This window comes from Halyomorpha halys, unplaced genomic scaffold (genome assembly GCF_000696795.3).
Source record: "Halyomorpha halys isolate HHAL.00 unplaced genomic scaffold, Hhal_1.1 Scaffold400.1, whole genome shotgun sequence".
NCBI classification, from domain to species: Eukaryota; Metazoa; Arthropoda; class Insecta; order Hemiptera; family Pentatomidae; genus Halyomorpha; species Halyomorpha halys.
Genome location: NW_027106113.1, coordinates 1,399,761 through 1,420,856, shown reverse-complemented (window position 1 = coordinate 1,420,856; position 21,096 = coordinate 1,399,761). Strand labels below are relative to the sequence as shown.

The 21,096-nt window shown below is 28.6% G+C and overlaps 1 protein-coding gene across 3 annotated transcripts in view; it reads left to right on the top strand.

Annotated features, from left to right (window-relative positions):
- LOC106682291 (rhotekin) overlaps positions 1 to 21,096 on the top strand; it is a 316,322-nt gene that overhangs the window by 27,898 nt on the left and 267,328 nt on the right. The window contains exon 1 of one of the 3 annotated variants that reach the window (XM_067053650.1): positions 4,100 to 4,246. The exons of 1 other annotated variant lie outside the window; for it this stretch is intronic. In XM_067053650.1, coding sequence (XP_066909751.1) covers positions 4,187 to 4,246 — 60 coding nt within the window. In that variant the 5' untranslated portion in view covers positions 4,100 to 4,186. Of the gene's footprint in view, positions 1 to 4,099; positions 4,247 to 21,096 lie in introns of those variants that run through there. One more of the 3 variants, XM_067053644.1, reaches the window with a different exon arrangement.

Sequence of the window (21,096 nt, the reverse complement as noted above, 5' to 3'; positions counted from 1 at the left end):
TTTAAGAGTATAATTATTGAAATGATTTTCATATCTAAAAGTATGCTATCCTAATCGCTAACAGGTGTTATTGTCTTAATTATATTAATAGGTCATTTCGTAACTTCGCTTCCGAATCAATTGCCTCCTTGATCTTTGTTAAAAAAATTATTCTCCAACGTGCGAGTGACTCTAGATATTTCATTAAATTTCACTTTTTCTCTCTGACTATGGCGTTAAAAAGTTTTATAACTGTATGAAATAACATTTCCTGTCATTATTTATCTGATCAATTAATTGTGCATTAAAACAAGTTTCTATTCTTGACAGTTATTTCTCTGTATAAAAAAATTATTAAGTGTAACTGGTACTGATACACATTACCATATTTTTATTATGACTATATTACATTCCAGATTTAGAAAAATAATTAGTTTCTGCCGGTATTGCAAGTGGGTCGGCTACTTTCTATTTTCTATTCATAACTAATTAGCATTTAGAAATAGAAAGATAGGAAAATGTATTTGTTAGTAAGTTACTACGAGATAAGTTCGGTTCTGAAGGGAGTATCGCTAAATTATTTATCTTAACATAACTTCGTTTCAACTTTTTGGTTCGATGAAAAGAGTAAACATGACCTACTATTCAATTATTTTGGTTGGCATATATTTTTTTTAATATTTACTTTATTGTTGAGTATATATCGGTTTTCTTCTGTATAATTACATCTACATATAAAAACACACACACATATCAATTATTTGAAAATGAGAAATTAAACATCAGAAATTGAAAATTAGCATCGACCGTTCATTTTTAGTCGTTACGCATTATCTGATATGTATGAATAAGATATAAAAAAGCAAAACAACTAAATCGAGTAGTGACTTATACCGCTCGTAGATACTTGTCGAGGTAGAATTAGTCTTAAACGATTTAGTCTTATCTTGCCTTGTTCCAATAAAAAAAAATTAAACTTTATTTTTGACCAGTGATGCGGGGAGAGGGATGCGCTGGGATTTTATGAGCTCTGCTCTACCCTTCACACATGAGGGATAGAGTGGGCTCAGGGATCCTGAGGTCGGTTGTGTAAATATGCTATATACGAGTGTAAATGTGACTAGAGATTCTTATATTTTTATCATTATTTTTTTTTTCATGCACATAGTTGGATTATGTTTATTTCCTTTATCCTTCTGTTTGTATATATTTTAAGAGAGATTTTATGTATTTTTTCGTTTATTTTTCATTCTTATTTTATTTTATTTTAGTATGAATGTGATTATTCATCACTATTACCTATTGCCCACAACTGTGTGGCAGAGAACGCAATCGTGTAGTCCAACTACAACTAAACTGTGGAAGCGGATACTAGTTACACACCTATTCCAGTTAGAGGATATCGAAATTTATCACGTGTGGCTACCACGAAATAAAATGTTTCTCTCCTTGACAAAATCAAATCAACCCATTTGTCCATCCTCATGGATACCGCTTAAATATTACAGTTAAACTATTTTCATTTAAATCAATGTACAATTAATTAGTCCTTTATAGCGGGTAGGTCTCTGCTATTTTCGTTGTATTTTCTTTTCTTCGAACTTGAAAGTTACTTTTAGGAGTGTTTTTTTTTTCGGTTATGTGTGTATGTACTACCATTCATACATTCTTTATTGTCGATACGTTGATTAGTAAGGTACTTAAGATTTAGGATTGTGCTAATTGAAATTTTTGTGTCGATGAGTGATTAGTGACCTACTCAAGTAGTTTCTTTTTATATTACGTTTGAGTAAATTTAGTATATGAAAGATAAAAAAAATAACTGTATAATGAATCAGCAATGAGCAGAAAGTGGAAGGAAGCATATGCTGCTAATACAGTTATGTCAACATTTATTTTTTATCCTTTCCGTACGTCGGAAATGTTCTGTCGCTGGCTATGTTGAGGTAAACGCAACCATTTTTTATAGCATGGGAAGTGTTCCTAAGATAAGATTCATAAAGGTTTCCACTCCCTTACATACACTGCGGAATTCTGTCTTTGATTTATGCCCCTTGGTCCGCCTTATAAAGCTAGGGACAGCTTGGTCTGTGCTATGTTCCATTCGCAACCTTGACTTTCTTCTCTGATGACTTTATGTTTTAACTTTATCACTTTGCATATACTGGTCTCACTGTACATTTTACCTTTTGAGGTCACAATGAATACATCCAAATCGATACGGCGCTCTATGTTTCAATAATGTCTTAAGAGATCATCTGTTTGAATATTACTAAAGTATAACCTTTGTAACTAAAGTATAACCCATTTTACCCTGTATATTCTGAGCTGGCCAGTTCCGGATAATGTGAAATTACGAATAAGAGAGAGTGTGAGATAATAAAATTACATATGAATGTGCGTTAATGAATGTAAATATTCATATTTAATTTGAAAAGTTTTTAATTTGAAAATAACTTAATCTCCGTTTTTAGAGGATTTTAAATTTTAGTCTGTTAAGGTTTTATTTTCCAACTTATGCATGTATTTTTTTCGTTTTTAAGAATATGTTTTTTTTTTTAGATAGATCTTAAAAATAAAATTCAATATCGAAAACGATCAGTATTTAAGATAAAAAAAATTTCTGGTATATCTTGTTATATAAATACACCTTAATTACGTAAATATTATGGTGAATTTTTATTAACATAACACCTTTTCAGTTCAATGTGTACAAAACCTGTTTATAAATAGGAAAAGATCTGAATATAATAGGATTCGAATATTAATTTATTCTATGGAAAAAATATTGTTAATATATTTCTATGTTTTTATTAATAGCTAAAAAACATTATTGCCCATTGTTTATTCCTGCGAATAATAAGAGAGGAAAAGGAATCTTATATAAAAATTCAGTGTTTAATCCCGCTCAGACTATTTCAGTGAGTATGAGACCTGATTCTACATTAATGTGGCGGGTTTGATCAAAATGGTTTAAACCTTTTTGGAGAAAATGATAAAAAAAAATAAATAAATAAAATAAAATAAAAACGTTAATCAATGATATAAGGTGTCACTTCTGGTGAGTCAATTTTACCACAAAAGGTGTCACATCCTAGGTATGTTTGTACCTAATTTCAGTTATGTACAACTTTACGTTTCTGAGCTCTAGCGTGCTTTAGATTATTTTAAGTCAGAGGGCTTTAGTATGTATTGTTTCCGTTGCAAACTCAGTTTCAATTCTTTTCACGTAATATTTCTTACTTTATAGGGTATTCAATCTCATCCATATATGTTCAGATTACTATTAGTCCATCACTATAATTTTCAGAAATCACTCATATTAACTGTATTTATAGCCTTAATAATGTGGATCAAAATGTTACATGAAATAAATAAACTGTCATAATAATAGCATAAAAAGAATACTATTTATGTTTCGATTCCCATATAATTTTTATTTTACCTCAGCGTTAAACTCAATAAACCATAACGGTTTTGATTTTCCCCTGGTACCTACAATTATTAATTTTTTTTTTTTGATAATATGAAAATTTACTCAAAATATTCAAAGAACATATTATCATCTGTAAAATTAATGTAGCGTTAATATAAACATCTATAACCCGTACTTAAACCATTATATTTGTTTATAACCTTTCCATTTCATTATTGTTTATTGAAGTGAATATCTTCATATTATCCTTCGAAGACTAGGACGGGTTGTTCTGCAGGTTATCAACTTATTCTAGCCGGACTGACAATAATTTTTTTTTTTTTTACGTGGGCCTGAAGAAACAAAAATATATTCTCAAAGCTAGAATCTAACCAGTACTGTTCCTGACTTTGCAGCTTTTTCAACTTTTTCTCCTGACCTCATCTTTCATTCAGTATTCATTTATGCTATTTGGAATCTGAATCATGATACTGAACTCCATGTCCTTTTTGAATATCATAGTCGTAATGAGATCTTCAATGTAATTTGTAGTGCTTCTCGAAGTGATTATTGCCTACATGCTATCGCCCTGTCTAAATGAAATATTCCTCCCGTTTCCTTTTCGTATACTGTTGCTCTTAAGCGACATCCCCTACTCCAGGTGTCTTCGAGAGGGGCTGGAGTACACCCCGCGGTGGAGGTGGAGAGGAAGCCCCAGTAACGCGCCGACCTCCGCCATGGTAGTGCACTAGTGCCGCTGTGTTCCGCGATCTTCCACGATCTCCAGGACAGATGTACCGGGTCAAGTTATACATTCTCCCTGAGGAGACTCAGGATAAGAACATCAAACAGGTACTACTCCTAGCATCAAATATTGCGAAATTGATTTTATACATCCGAAACATAAAAGAATCATCAGTAAACAATAAAATGAAAAAACAAATACTCTTAAGTACCTAAAGTATATATTGACTATCCTTTAGTTTTTATTACCTTAATAAAAATAAAATATATATATACATATACCCAAATTTTAACCAGTAGAAACATATATTTTGTTTAGATTTAACACCTGGTTACATGCAGAAATTTACCTACAATTCACTTTTTTATGTATGAGTTATAAAAATTATTTTCTTAATTAAAAATTAATAATCATTTCACATCTCTCATATATTACCTTCAGTGTCCTGAGAATAATTTACTTTATTGCTCATCTTCATTAATTGTAAATTTATGTTTATATATACATACAGTGCCATGAATTCATCTTTATAATAAATCCTTAGTTCTTAAATTTTCATCTGAATGGAATATGTATAAGACCAAAATTCGGAGACAAAATGATAAATTGTAAATTTAATAAAAACATACATTTTTTTACCTACTTTAGCTTCTTAAACATAAACAAATTACTAAATTTTAATTTATGAAAAAGAGATAACAGATATTATTTGGTCATTATTGGAGAATATATATATAAAAAACCTCATGTTCCTTAAAAAGGAAAAAAACAGTAAACATTTAACAAGTCAAGTTTAACTAATACAGCAAGAGTACAACTCACACCAACAAAACAAACAACACCCGTAAATGAGAGGCAGCACGCCTCTTCCAAGAATTAACTAAATCTGTACGACTGTTAAAAATTACCAATATGAATTTTAAATTGATTCTTTGGTACTAAAAAATATCACAGGTGTCTCCAGAGCTCATATAAAATGGTAATGAGTTTATATAAACCTGAAACGTATCAAGTGTCCAATATCTATTTAAAATAACAACAAAATTTGGGACACAAGAATTCAAATTTTAAAAACTAGACAGAATGGCATTGGCCCATTTAGCACCAAAACGCATGATTATAAAATTTTTTTTCTTGACTCGTGTTAATGAGTTTTTTATGTTCATTTGAAAATTGGAACGTTTTTCTCATAAATCTCTAAACTGGGTTTGCTTAGTTGATAAAATATATATGCACAAGATAATTAAAATAATCATAAAAGTTTATTAACTTGGTCGTCTTTCTGGGCGTCCCATCCATTAATTCGGGAATGTTATTAGTAGTCTCGAACCGATTGTAAAAGTATTTAAAATTAATTTATAATTTTTAATTCAGAAGTTAAGTTAATGAAATAATATTTATTTTTATAAATCCTTTACCAACTTTGTTTTCTAGTTTCTGTCGTTTTATTATAACAATATTTAGAATGTCAGTGTATTTCTAATGGACAGGGACCTATTCTTGTTTAATCTACTACCTACTATAGTTTACTCTACTCTGCTTAGTTGATAAAATACATATCTTCTGAAAACATTTCAAACATGATGTATCAGAATGTTTCTTTTAGAGTCTAAGTATGCACAAGGTAATTAAAATAATCTTAAAAGTTTATTAACTTGGTCGTCACGTCTTCAGGACGTCTCATCCATTAATTCGGGAATGTTATTAGTAGTCTCGAAAAAATTGTAAAAGTATTTCAAATTAATTCGAAATTTTTAATTCAGAAGTTAAGTTAATGAAATAATATTTATTTTTATAAATTCTTTACCAACTTTGTTTTCTAGTTTTTGTCGTTTTATTATAACAATATTTAGAATGACAGTGTGTTTCCAATGGACAGAGACCTACTCTACGAATTTTAAAGTTTTGGAATTGAGAGGTAATATGTCGTTATTTCAATCATTTGTTACGTTTTTCTTGAAACAATATTAATAATAATTATTAAAATAGATTATGAGGTGAAATTTTGGTTCTGTAATTGATTAAAATATATGTATTTTTATGTGTGATATTCTAGATTCTTTAAAATTATTTAAATAAAATTTTATCATGTCTAGGTTGTTTTATTATATATGTATATTTTACATTTTTAAAAATGAACTCTAAAGAAATCTTTGACATAATTTTTCTTTTCGGAATGTTTTTTTACTCAGTTTGTTTTCTTTTGAATTCTATTGTTCTGAAATAAACAATTGTACTAAACATCTGTTGTATTCACAATAATTATAACGCTTGTTAACTTTATTCCCTTTCAAACAAATAATGAGGTCAGTGGACCAAATCAGATAGGTTTAATGTAGAACATTAAAATAGATGATTAAAAAAAAAAGTTTTTTTGATAATAAAATGTATAACATTGCAATAGTTCCTATTATTTATTGTTTAAATTACTTCTGATTTTAAAATGAAACAAATATGGATCATTATGAATCAATTTTCGGATTAATTTTATTGTTTTTATTCGAATAATTTTCTATTATTTTATACTAATTGTATTGATCCTAATGTACTAATAATTTATTTATTTCTTGCAGAATAGTTTGAACCTTAGTACTTTGAATTATTAAATATAGTAAGTAAACTAGCTATCTCAAAATTCGGGAAAAAATAAAATAAATTTTTCGTGTTCACCCGCAACATCCTATTATGGGCGACCTTGCCTGGAATGACCTCTCTCGGCCTTTCCGTTCATCATTCGGAATCTTTCCTTCCTTAATTTCAGGAAGCTATTAAAATAAATTAATTATGTGTATCGTAGTCTTTTGTTTCAATCGCTTATTATTTATTACAACTATGCATTAGTGACATATTGTCGCTTAAGCTGTGTTACCTTGTAAAACCGAAAACATCAACAACTCTTCGTATTTTTTTCCGAATGTGAAAAGATATCAAATATTTGTGTTCTATGCACAAGTGGGGTATCTTACCTAGTGACCTCAAAATAAAGTTACTAGACTTTATTGAACATTTATTGGTGAAGCAATGTCATATAAAGAAGTCTCATACATCGGCAGATCCAAGGAATATGCTATTACTCTCGGAGGTATTGAGAACACGAGGTCACAGGTCACACAGTCTGATTATTTTATTTTTTCTCTGTCTTTACTGTGTAATATTACATTTTGTCATATATTTTCAAACAATTATAATAATGATCAGAGAGAACATTTACACTCTATATACAGAGATATCAATGAAATGATAATAAATTGAAAAAAAAGAAGAAGAAGAGAGAACATTAAAAAAAAAAGTTAATAAAATGTTGAAAACAAAAATAATAATAATCTTGTTATTAAAAACGTATGATCAAACATTAAAAAACAAAAACAAAATTGAGATGTTTCTGATATAACTTCACCCAACAACTTTTTAATTTTTAAATAACAGCATATCAATAACAATATTTGAAGTTTAAGTTGAATCTAGTTAGCAGTATTTATATGAAAAGCTGATAAAACATCTACCATTTTTGATCCAACGCCATTTTGTTTGTAATCAGCATTTGGCGCTTGAGGGTTCGTGTGACTTAAAACCTTCTCAGAACTCAAGGTATATAATAACTGGAAAATTGCCAGTCCATCGAAATCGCTTTATCGTGACAAAAATTTAGATGTTTATTTATAAGATAAAAAAAAAAAAAGCATCAGTTGGAACAAGAATATTTTAAATTAGAAGAAAATAAATACCACACCCTTGTGCTGCGAACATGGCCATCATGTAAATGATTCTGTAATAATAACAACAATAATAATGCAATAATAACAAAAACTTATCAAATAATTTAAATGTTTTACTTTGTTTATAGAGAAAGAAAAAAAATCACACATATAAAGTAAAAATGGAATAGAAATATTTGAAATGGGGGAGGGGATTAAATACCACACTCTACTCCTACGAACTGGGTCATCAAAGAAAAACGAAGTTGAACTTTGCCCTACAAGAATCGGGCACTGATTATGTAAATTATATGAAATGATTCTGTAATGACGTGAACTTGAACCTAACGTGTGACAGTTGTGAAATCGAAACATATAGGTTGAACTGGGACACATATGGAGTTGTGATGTCATATAAATATTTTTAGAGGTCTGTGAAGCTCATTGTAAAAAAAAAAAATAACAGAAATATAATTTTTTTCCTATTCTTTGGAAAATAATGCTCAAATTATTAGCAAACTTTATTAAATTTTCTCGTAGTCCAATATTAATTTTTGGACAAGTATGATGATGAGGCAGAAAAATATATTTGATGCTCTAAAACTATTCCGGCATTACAACACGTTATATGACAAAGAGGGCAATGATCATTAGATTTTTTGACGCGTTTCATTTAAGGTTTGCTATTTTCAGATTGCTTTATTAGACTTAGTCGTTATTTAATTACTATTATGTAAGTGACTCCTAAGTGAAGTTATAATTTATTATTTCCTGTTATAAGTAATTTTAAATAAAATCTTAATCGACAATAAATTTAACCCCTCGTTATTTCCCATCGTATAAACAGGGCACAGATTACCGTTTATTCTGTTGAAAGTTCTTAACTTTTTCTTTTTTTTTACTGTAGTTATCAAACTTTTCAACATTTTACTTCAATAGCTCCATGTTTCGAAAAATACTACCACGACTAATCTACCTTTCGAAACTATGAGACATGTTATGCTTGTAACCTTCTCTATCTCATTGTGGAGCAACAAGAACCTTTTCAGTTATGTAAATATGCCTTAGTATTGATATTTTATTTGCTCATTATAACTTGTGTTTGTATGTATATGTATTAACCATAATGATGAATTGCTCTTGTGTGCGAAGTCATTGAACTGAATACACGAATGCAGTGCACTTATTAGCATTTGAGAACTGCATATATGCATTTATAACGGATTTCATGTTCTCCTGCATTAGTATTAAAATTAATGTCAGATGTATTTCGTTGGTAGTCTCATGTACAATTTTATTCTTTTCATTCCTTTATACTTCTAATATATTTCTAGTTGCTGTTTAATTCTATTTTCGCTGACAGTAATAAAGAATTATTTTGTTCAGTATTTTTATGATGATTGAGAACTATCTTTTAACAAGTGTGTTTTGTTTTGGAATTGACAACCCAAAGATTCTTGCAATTCCTACAAGTCTTCATTATTTATTCGTTTATAAATATTTTAAAATTATTTAACTCCTGATTTCTTTTTAATAATAAACAATATAATAATTATAAAAATTCTGCTATGTTAATTTAACGTAGTCAACTAACAAGGTAAACGTTCTTGGGATCGGTCAAAAAGTAGATGGGGGGATAATGTTAGGCCTCAACTTGATGATTTAGGCTTTGATAGTATTCTTTGACGGAAGGTATACAATCCAAGATTATAGGCATCGAACCTTCGGATTTGTTAAATCCCGTTTAGTTAACAAGCTTGACTAATTAATAATATTTTTATTTGAAAATTCCATATCATTGAGTTTTCATTTAAAATATTTGATATAAACCCTCTATTTCTGGTCAGCAGTTAATTGTAATTAGAGTTAATTATTATCAATAATAATACCGCGCAGATATATGGCAACAATAACACTGACTCTCTTGAAAATTTAGAAATAATATGCTAGCCACGGAAACGAAATAGAAATCAGCTGCTATGGACAAAGTTTTCTTTTCGGTGTGTTCCATCGCCATGTAGTAAAACTTGTAAATTTCATGGATTATCTATCCAATAACTGAACAAACGCCAGGCAAATAACCTGAAATAAAATTACACGTTTGACCAAAAAATCCCTAAAAAACGTACTTTTTAACTCCTGAAATGCTCACGGGTTGAAGGATGTTTTATGTACATTTAGATGGATTACCAATTGCTGAACTAATATTGCAAATGCCACAAGCTAATTTCGAAAAAAAAATACGAATTATACTTTATGTTTATAGAAATATTTAACTTTTTTGTTTATATTAGTAGATTATAAGGTGTTATATTAATAGACTAATCCTCTAATTTCCGTATTGTATAACCCTAATTATCCATCCTATTCTGGATCGATACATCGCCAGTTAAGCGGTAAAGATGAAATAATATTTTAAAAACCATATGTAATTTACCTTACTCATGTATAAGATAGACATTAGAATAATTACTAATTTTTTAGTTTATAATTACAAGAATTAATAGATGATATGTGTATTCATATATAATTAAGTAAAATTTATTCAACAAATTTAGAATTATAAAAAAAAAAAATTCTTTAGATACATGATAGTCAAAAAGTCAATTTTTTTTTTATTGAACTTTTTTTTAAAAACTGTATTTATTTTCTTTTTACAGCTACCTATTAAGGGAGGGGGGTTATACTGTATTTGTAATAAAGTAAAATTATAAAACGTTCCAGATTAAATGTAATTTAAAATAAAAAAAAAAAAAAAACATATATATTACAGTAATTTAGGAGTCAAATATCTAACTCCCGTAGTATTGGTGTGGATTTTCATTCCTACGATCTCTCTGAATATTTCCCAAAGTTCCAGAACAAAATTTTGCTTGTATTATATCCTATTTAACGTCTAGAATGGATTACGGTATTTACTTTAACCAGAGTTGGGCAACTATGAAACTAATAGCTATAATTGCCTTGGAAACGATATTTATTTATCAATGGTTCATTCATGAACAAGGGTCGTATCCATAGCAATTTTAGCTATTAGTTTTAGGTATAGCTAATTTTTGCTCATCTCTGCCTTTAACTATACTCTGAATCCACAATTATCGCCTAAGGAACCGATTAGTACTTTCTTAATTAACTGATGTTGTTCGTTAATCGATTAACTGAGCTGAATAAAATCCAAAACAAATCGATTTATATGAATAGTTACTTTTTGAACCCTTTCTCAGGATTATATTTCAGCTTTTCAATTGTCAATCGATACATCGATATATCAATGGATATCAATTTTTGAAACTCTTAAGAAAAAATTCTACTTAGATAATGCTCTATCAGGAAGAGCTCCATTTCTAACAATTATTTATGGAATTTAACATCCTTCTTCAAATGTAATAATTAGGAGGTGTTTAAATATTAAGATGAAAGAGATATGAATTAAAAATCTCAAAAAGTCTCCAGACACCATCAAGTGGGCAATCAGAACAGTCCGATATTCATGTATTAGATATAAAAAAAAAATAGTTGTTCTAAACCCTATTTCCTAATGATAGTAATTTTAATTCCCACAGCGGCGTGGTATCTCTTTTGACTACGGATTATTATTTTTTTTTCAATCAGAAAATTTTTTACCGAAAATCCCAGGCTGAAAAAGATAAGAATAAATAACAAATAAGGTTTCAAAACATAACAATAAATAATAATAACAATAAATAGTGGAATAAAAACTGGAAAGCTAAAATATTTCACCCATTCCTCAATATCTTCAAAGCTATCTACTGCAAGATAAAACGCAATTAAAGCAGCTCTTTATATTCGATTGTTCCCGGTATAAACTTTTAAAAAAAAGGTTTTTAAATTATAGTTGAGAAAAATTTATAATAGCGGCCTAAAAACTCTTTTTCTACTCTTAGATTTCTTTAGACTTTTAGCATGTTTAAAAGTTGATTTGCTGAGTAAGAACCTTTGATGTTTGTTCTAAGTGCAGGTACTTCGTAAACATAATTGAAATCGTCGATAAAAAGTCTTATTCTTCTAATGAATTATTCATGAATAACGAGAATCAATTACATTGCATTGCGTCAGGAACTAATAACACAGTTGATTTTAATACATATGAAGGTGAAAAGCTACTGGGAGTCCAAGAGATCATATCTACGCTTGTATAGAATAGAGACTACTGAATTATTGATGATTGATAATTCAGAAGTGCAATCTACGACCTATCGTAAATGTCTTGTTTCTGTTGTGAACATTAACTATAAATTATGTTTCAACTTACGGGTACCATCAATATTTTAACAAACAATTTAAAATGAGTTTTAACAGTCATGATCATTTTATTTTATTTTTTAAAACCCTAACAGCGACTACTCTACAGCCACCATAAAATTATCAAAGGTAAAATTATTCAAACTCAATCGATCTTTTAAAACAATATATGTATAAAAGGCTCTCATGTAACTTATGTTAACGTGCTATATTGTTATTGTGTTATTTTCTTAGCGTTATCCGCTATCTTGGAAAAACTCTAATTTGGTGTGCTTGATCGATTCATATTCACTTGGATCAAAAAGCGCTAACACTGCTATGAAACGAATTATAGTTCATTATTTTCAGGAAAGGAGATTTAATAACACTGCTATGAAACGAAGGAAATAAATATCTGAGAAAACTTCATTGTAACGTAGAGTGATTACCCCTCATGTTATAAGAGCTTATAGATCTTTGTCCCCCAATTGTTAATTACCATGTAAAGTAATTGTTGGTGACTATTATTTTTTTAGCAATTGAAAGATTTCTTTAAATTATTATAGAATATAATCAGGTTTTATTACAAATATTTCGGTGACCTAGGTTTTTCTAAAAATGATCTTGAAAACTTGTACTGAATAGCCTGTAAAAATATAAAAAATATATTAAAATCTTACTCACAGCAATTTTCTTACGAACTTAATGTGGAGGACTGAATTCTTATTAACCTTATTCTGTTCGTTTCTCTTGGCTACACCTTGCATTCGCTACTTCGCAAACGCATACCAGTATCACCTGTTTTACTCTTTATCTTCAGGATTACTAAAAATATTCATAACCAATCCCTCTGGACCCACCCACTTCAAATTCCTCAAACGAAATGTAATCGGTGCTGTGAAAGATGGTTTGACTGGCCAGGGTAGGATGTAGGAGAGATAATTCGCACGTGGTCCAGACTGGTATCGCTTGGGAACTTTCCCTTTGCATTATTTAAAAATAATTCTTTACTTTCATTTTCCGATGCTGAAATGGAAAATAAATTCGGTGAGATTCAATAAAAAAAAAAAAAAAAAAAACACTTTAAAATATGTACCTTGTGTTTTATTTATTATGACACTAGGCGTTTCGAGTGGGCTCATAGTTGGTTTAGAGTTATATGTGAAGGTCTCAAAAAAATCTACTGTGGGTTTCCATTATAATTGAATCACAAACTACTCATTTTGTGTACTAATCTCCAATTGTTTCCTGTCGAAAACAATAAAAATTATAATTACATGAAAATAAATTTGGTCTATTTAATATCATAACTCGTCTTCATCTTGATTAACTTTGAAAAAATAAATTCTTTTGTATAAATTCATCTTTTTTTTATGTTAACGGAAATAAAACGTTTCAAAAATTAATGGCTAGTCACAAGAAGCGTAATTATTACATAAAAATTGTAGGTATTTCAGGGAAACTTTAACTAAGTATGTTGTTTTATTTAAATATTTTTTTGTTTGTTTTCAGTGTTGAAATATATTATTTATACTTTTCAATGTCGTATATTCTGTTGATTTCCTGTTCATTTTCTCATTATTTAAACGTAAGCAAGGAAAAACTAAATGTACGACTTCAAAAGTTTTTGAAATCACAAAAAAAAAAAATCACCGATTATCTCATAAGAATCAGTATGTTTGTTTTTCTCCTTCCTGGTCTGTTGAAGCTAAATTTATTCTTTAACATTGCAACCTATGTCTCCAGGATTACTAGAAATATTCTTGGGCAATTGATTTACCCACTTCAAATTCCTCAAAACGAAAAGAGTCTTAAATACTTTATTTGTTGTTCAGGCATATAGGATTTTTACCTGGAAAGTTTAAGACAAATGCTGAAAATTTTCTAATCATATTTCTTTTTGTGTTGATCACAGATGTTATCTTTGTAATCTCCAATCATTCCCAAAAACATAAAAATGAAGAAAAAAGTTAAAATGTATATATATATTTTTCTTATAGCATGAAAACCTCGCATTTTTTTTCTTTCTTTTTAGCAACATCAACCTCTACTCCAGCAAGAGTAAATTTCTTACAATATTTACACTATTCCGTATGTGATATTTGTTGAAGATTTTCCGGGTGACGGTCAAGAAAGGTACAAAAAAACTATTTACTAGTAACCTATCTTTCAGCCCTCTTTGAAGAGTTTCATGAATTCTTAAAGGCATGTTTTCTGCTGTGTACCTTACATGATCGGTCATCTTCCTACAACTGTTTTTTTTTTTTTTTTGTTTTTTTTCGGTGCATTGTTTAATGTGGTTCAGTCAAATAAGAGCCCAAAACAGATTTCCTTTGAACTTTAAAAACCTTTTTTGAACTAACTACTACGAGACGTATTTCGGGTCCCCAGTTTACTGGACTTCTTATGAAGTTCTAATTCATTATAATCTTATTAAGTACTAATTCTTTATATGTGGCATTGCATTACAAATCTAGCCAATTTTAATTTTTTTAAATTTAACTCACCGTTTTAGTACTTGATTATAAGGAGGAAAAAGATTTCTTTTGAAATAGTTAAGGCTTGACGGACTTAACCTTGATAGTGAAGGTTCAGTTTTTCACTTTACAGATACTTTGCGGTATTGTTCCTTATTATTGCTTGAACGGAGCGAGTGATGAAAGAAAAAAGGAAATTAATTCTGTACCGAACAAAATAGTTGGAAGTAAATTGCCTTATCCACTATTGAGTAAAATAAATTAAACATTGTTTCGGCTTAAACGATTGTAGTTCGTTCAAAATCATTTTGCTATAAACGAACTATTCGAAAAAAAAAATATTTGAGAAATTCTGGATACCTTTCAAAAAAGAAGAAATAAAAATTATTTAAATTTAGAAGTAAATTTATTTAAAAGCAGAATCCTCTGATTATTGTAACCCGCTGTTTATATAGTTAGGTTCTTATTTCCAACATGTGTAGTATTGTCTATTTACCCAATGCTGATATTTAATTTTTTATATTACAATTAATTAAAAATTAAATTTATTATCATCCAAGTTGCAGGCTATTTTTTTACATGTGAAATTAATAAATCAAACGATACATTTAAGCAGTGGTATCGTTTGAAAAATACCCTTACCGTTAGTTAACGTAATACCCGTTGCATAGTAAGCCTGGAAAAAGGCTGAGTGATGTAAGAATTAATTACATCGTGTTTTAATACCCCAATTAACAGCTGATGTGCGTAGACTCGAAGCTGTCTGCCCACGGCTTTTGTGATTTCTTTCGCAAATCCATTGTTCGCTCTACCCCACGCTATATCCATCATGTACTTATTGGCTTCCTAATTTATTTTAGTTCCCCATCAGCGAACAAACTGTTTATTTGATGTTGTATTGTATTGTGGGCATGAGCGTAATTACTTCTTCTCATCTCCCTCTGTTCATTCCTTTCTTGAATCATGATACATTAGGTATGATGTATGATTACCTTTGAGCAACTGAATAATTTTCCGTTGAATTAGCATAGTTGTGACCGAACACACAAAGAGACTTCGGTATTTCAAACATCAGTTACTTCTTATGATGATTCTCCTATTTATTGCCTATTTTGTGAGGTTTGCATCCTAGTGAGTTGTATATTTGGATTTAACATCCATAGCGTTTATTACTTATTTTTTTATTCATGATTTATTATATTTATAACTAAAAGCTACAATATGCACCAATAAAAAATTAATTAATGAGATTACCTGAGGTAATAAACTTTAATTAATGATCAAAATTAATACTTTCGACTGATAATTAAATAAGTTTATTATTTATTTAACCTCGTATCCTTGTTGGGTAGGAAAAACGGGTTATCCTTCATATTAGTAATCTCTTCTACTCAAAATGAAAAGTCGAACTGTAACTGTTACGGAGTAAAGACTGGATACCTTATTCGAAATGTTCTTTTTAAGTCTCGAGAATACTTAACTAATGTGAAAATGTTTCATTAATAGCCAAACCAAACAGTTAAAAAAAAAACATAATATATATTCACCAGGCTTAGTATAGCTTACTTATTTCATAGTGAAATTTAACAGTTAAATACTTTTTAAACAGTGCCTTTGAGTGCGTCAGCATTTCGAACTATATGATGGTGGATTCAAAAAAGGTTAAACATATTGTTGTTCCTTGACGATGGCTATTATTGTATTATATTTGGTATTTTGTGATGAACTTTACAATGAATTGTATTCTTGAATTAGACAGTGTTTACTGAGTTCGTTCTATTTTTTTAAGGGGCGTAAAAATTCCTTGGTCATCAACGCCGTTTAATTCTTATTAATTTCTAGTAATATTCAATTCACTATTTTATTTCAATATATATACAGATGTATGCACACAGGCCCCCCTGACACATACATTAAAGAAGACAAAAAGTAGTTTCTGAAATAAGTTTTCCAAAATTTTACACTTATTATCTATATTTTTTAATTCTATTTCTTCAAGAAAGTTATGTGTTTTTTAAAAATTTAAATAGTGATTCTATTGTTTTGTTATTGTTTCTTAGGGCTGATAATATGTCAGGTTTAATCCAAAACTGCTGAGTTGTGGCGTAAAGTATGGGCATTCCTGAAATATGTCATATTGTTGTTACAGTACATTTCGGTGCCGTCTCCTTTGTAATGAGGTAGGAATGAATGAGTCTTGTGTGTCCTATTCTCAGTCTCGTCAGCACATCTTCTCTAAGACATTTGCGGCCGGTGATACACCAGTGTCTTAACTTCTTTATAATTTACAGCTTACTCGTAGAGCTTTCTTTCCCCATAGACTGCTTGTTTTTAAAAAAAAAAAAAATTTTTTATTGGTAGATATTACAATCTGCCATACCGTTTTGGGTAATACATGATAGTGATGAATGATTAGATTCATATTATAATAAAATAAAATAAGAATGAAAAATAAATAAATGAAAGAAAAAAATAATACATAAAAATAAATAAAATATATACAAACAAAAGGATAAAGGAAATGATCATAATCAAACTATGTGCATGAAAAAATAAATAAATAAAATAAAATAATAATAAAAATAAAATAATCTCTAGTCACATAAACATTGACTGCTACCCATCTTTAATTTCCCTTACAAGGGGTCTGCTCATCTTTATTGGATTTAAAACGCCTTTGCTACGTATCGGAAGCATTAACGCTTCTCTGGCAGACGATTGGTTGGCAGCACGATCGTCCAGTTCGTTTCCTATGATTCCCACGTGATTCGGAACCCACTCAGTGGTTTGTAATAATATTTACTTAGTAGTGAATAATAAATAAATTTAACCGACTTTGTTAAACATTTCGTCTCATATGTTTAAGTCGTTAATTAAAATAGTAGTAATTTACTAATTAAAGGTACAGTGTTCCCATTTTTGTAATTTGGTATGTTTGTAAAAACTCGAAAAATTACAATAAAGTTAGCAAATATCGTCGAGTTAAATCGTCCTTTATATACAGATCTTAAAAATTCTAGTAAACAAAACATTTTAAAACAATTGTAAAAATCCAAAAGTGTACTGAAAAAGAAATTAAATGTTTGAACTGGACTTGAATATTTAATGTTTCTTTTTTTTATTTAAATTTTAATTTTAATATTAAATAAATGAATTTTAAAAATGATTATATTTTAAATACGTAATAAATATTATTAAGAATATTATAAATATATAAATAATATTAAGAAAATTTAATTTAAAGAAAATTGTAGCTTTAAACGCGCATAAAATTAAATTATATTTACATGTCTTAAATTCTACAAAAAATTGCTACATCATATTTATACGATCAAAACAACAATTCTGATTTATTCATGACTTCCTAGAGCGAAAAAGAATAAATTTGTATTCTAAAGAACTAGAACAGAATTACAACACGAATCCCCACATTCTTTCAGTGGCATTACAACGAATACCACTTACTCGTGTTAAATTGAAGACTAAGCAAACGAAATCGTACTATAAAGATTGTTGCGAACTTTATTTTACTTTCTATAGATTTTTTGGTGAATCGATGTCTTTATATAAAAAATAAATACAGCCTTTATTCTTATGATTTTCTTAATTTAGTCTAGACAATTGTAGTATCTTAGATCACCTTGCCTATTCACAGCTATTCTTTCAATCTATCCTTTATTTTGTTTTCACCACAAAGTTCAGAAACCAATTATATCGAACATGGTTGTACTGTAACCGCTGGCCCGTTGTTCCAATACATATCTACACGTCCATCATTACATTATATCGATAATTTACTTCCTGTTTCCCAAATTCCTAACAGTTTATTTGCAGCTATATTACGAATCTCCCTACAACATTTAAACCGTATCCTCTTTTAAAAGCTTAATTAATTTTATTACTCTAGCTCTCATGACATAATCATTCCTGGTAAAAATAATAAAACAGGTGTTTTAACCTCATGTGAAGAAGATGATAAATTTTAAATTTGTACTCTCGGGCCTAGTTGAAGTTTGTAAGGTTTTATTATATTATTACTATTATTTATTTTATATACAAGACAGGAGTGAATACATGTGTGATGTTACAAAATGGAAATCTGAAATATTTCATTTGTTGGTTATTTATTCCTATTAAATTCAATTTTTAACTATTAAACTACTATGATTTACGTTTCTGAAAAATCTCTCAGAAAGTAACTAAGCTATCTATGTTGTAATTTTCATCTCTGAAATTACATTTTCCTGACATACACAATTTTTTTTAGATTAAAGAATGAAGGAAGAGGAAAATATGTATTTGTAAGAAAGAAATATAAAACAGTGAAATATTTAATTAAATGGGATTCTTGGACGAAATTGAAAATAAAATTATGTAAAATCGAATTGGTTCAAAACAGTTAAAAATATCATGAAATATTTCTTGGAATCATAAACATGAACGTGGAAGTTTTAGAAAAAAATATATAAAAATTATCCCTTATCACAATAAACATTTTTATTAATTTAGTGGATAAAAACCACGGGATGTGTTTATTCTAATTTAGAAAAAGAAGGAGAAGAAAACTTCCCTCTCCTCGACCACTTTTATTCAGTGTATTATTTATTCTTTGTCCATTATTGATCCTGAAGTATGCTCATCCAATATCCAATACAAAATTTCAAATTTTCTTTTATTTAACTATAATTTAATGTGCTATCAAACATTTCATTATTTACAAAAGTTATTAGCTATTATTACTGTGTTTTTATTTGTTACCTTTTTAAAAAAATATATATATTTCCCTCTATAATTACTACTTTTTGTATTTATTACTTTTATTTCAATGTTTTTTTTTTTTTGTTTTTTTTTAACAAACATGCATATAGTTTGTCGAGTGTTTTTATTTTTTAATTGAATATAATTATGTGCATGACCATGTAAGATTTTATGTATTTATATTGTTACTATATTTAAAATTGTTACTGTTTAAACTGTTAAAATTAATTTATTATTATATTTGATGATAGTGAAAAAAAAGTGTGGGTATATGTAGAAAATAATATGTAGAGGGGTGAAAAAATAATGATAAAAAAGGGAAAAGATTTTATTGAATTTTTTCAATAAAGTGTATCTCTCTATTTATTACAAATTTAGTAATTTTACATAGAAGATAGAAATTTATGCCAGTTCTTGCTTGCTAAGAGTTGCCTCAGTCCGATCGTTCGTAAGGTTTCTCAACTACATGAATACTGCATAGACCGTACTGCTAAACTGAAGGTTAAATTCCTAATTACTCTTCTTCTTGGAATATAGATTACCATCACTGGTCAGAGTTCTTCATTACAAAAAATAAATAAATAATAGTAACTGGATTGTATCGAGTAAAGTAATTCTGTAATAAAAGTGAGGGTTTTATTCTCAGTCCGCCCAAACATTTTCTGGCATGAAACGAAATCCTACCCAAATTATAGATTATCTGCTTGTAAGATTAGGGATTGTTGCAGTTTTTATTTATATTTTCTTTCTGCTTTTTTGTGGGCCTCACAGTCGATAAACGGGGGCGTAATATTGCTCCTTAAAAAGTACTATTTGTTTTGGTAATTTGTAGAGGTATTTCTGTAATCAAAGCAGATTATACATGACCTGTTTCATGAAATTAAACTACCTTAGTCCCTTTATAATTAATTAGTATTTTCCACTGAATAAATAGAAATAATTATAATGATGCTGATTAATTTAGATTAATACGTCATAGTATACTTTAATGATGATTCACTGCAGCCGACTTTCAAGTCCCACTTGAATATAAAGTTGATCTCAAGGCTCGATGTACATTGACATTACCAGGAGTTGCGAATTTAGTGAAAGAGTTTTCCAACGATACACTGTTTGTTAATTGGAAGGTTAATTATTATTTTCCATGTAATTTTTATGTCTTGAAATCCTAGCTTAAAAAAATAGTAGCCAAAAAAAAATAAAAAAATGAAAAGGAAAAAATCCGCAAGGATACTACCATATCAACAGTAGTATAGAGGAAGAATTAAAAAAATTAAGCTAGGGAAATTAGTCTAGTGTAAAATTAAAGACAGATAGATGTATACTGTATAATTTAACTAAATCATGGCCAAGTATTTTATATGGATTAGAACTTTATATACATTAAGGTAAAAAAAAATGGTTGTATTGTCTATTATATAGAATGGTAAAATTTCATATTTATCTTCCTGAAGACAAGGAAAAAATACTAAAATGTAGATGAAAGAAATATATGTGTACAGTGAAAAAAAATTGCTTTATTTTTTACATTGAATTGTTAATATCTTTTATATTTCTTTATTACCTAATAGGCCGGATGGTTCTTTACAATTAGACTTTCTTTTAACAATTAATAATTCAGGACTTTAGTCTCGAAAAAAAAAAACATTCCTAACGATTTACAATGTTAAAATTATTGGATAATTTTAATTAATAAAAATAAATTACTGAAAAAAATAATAATCAAAATAATATATGCAAGGAGTGATAATAATTATAAATGTGCTATTAACGGATGAAAGAAAC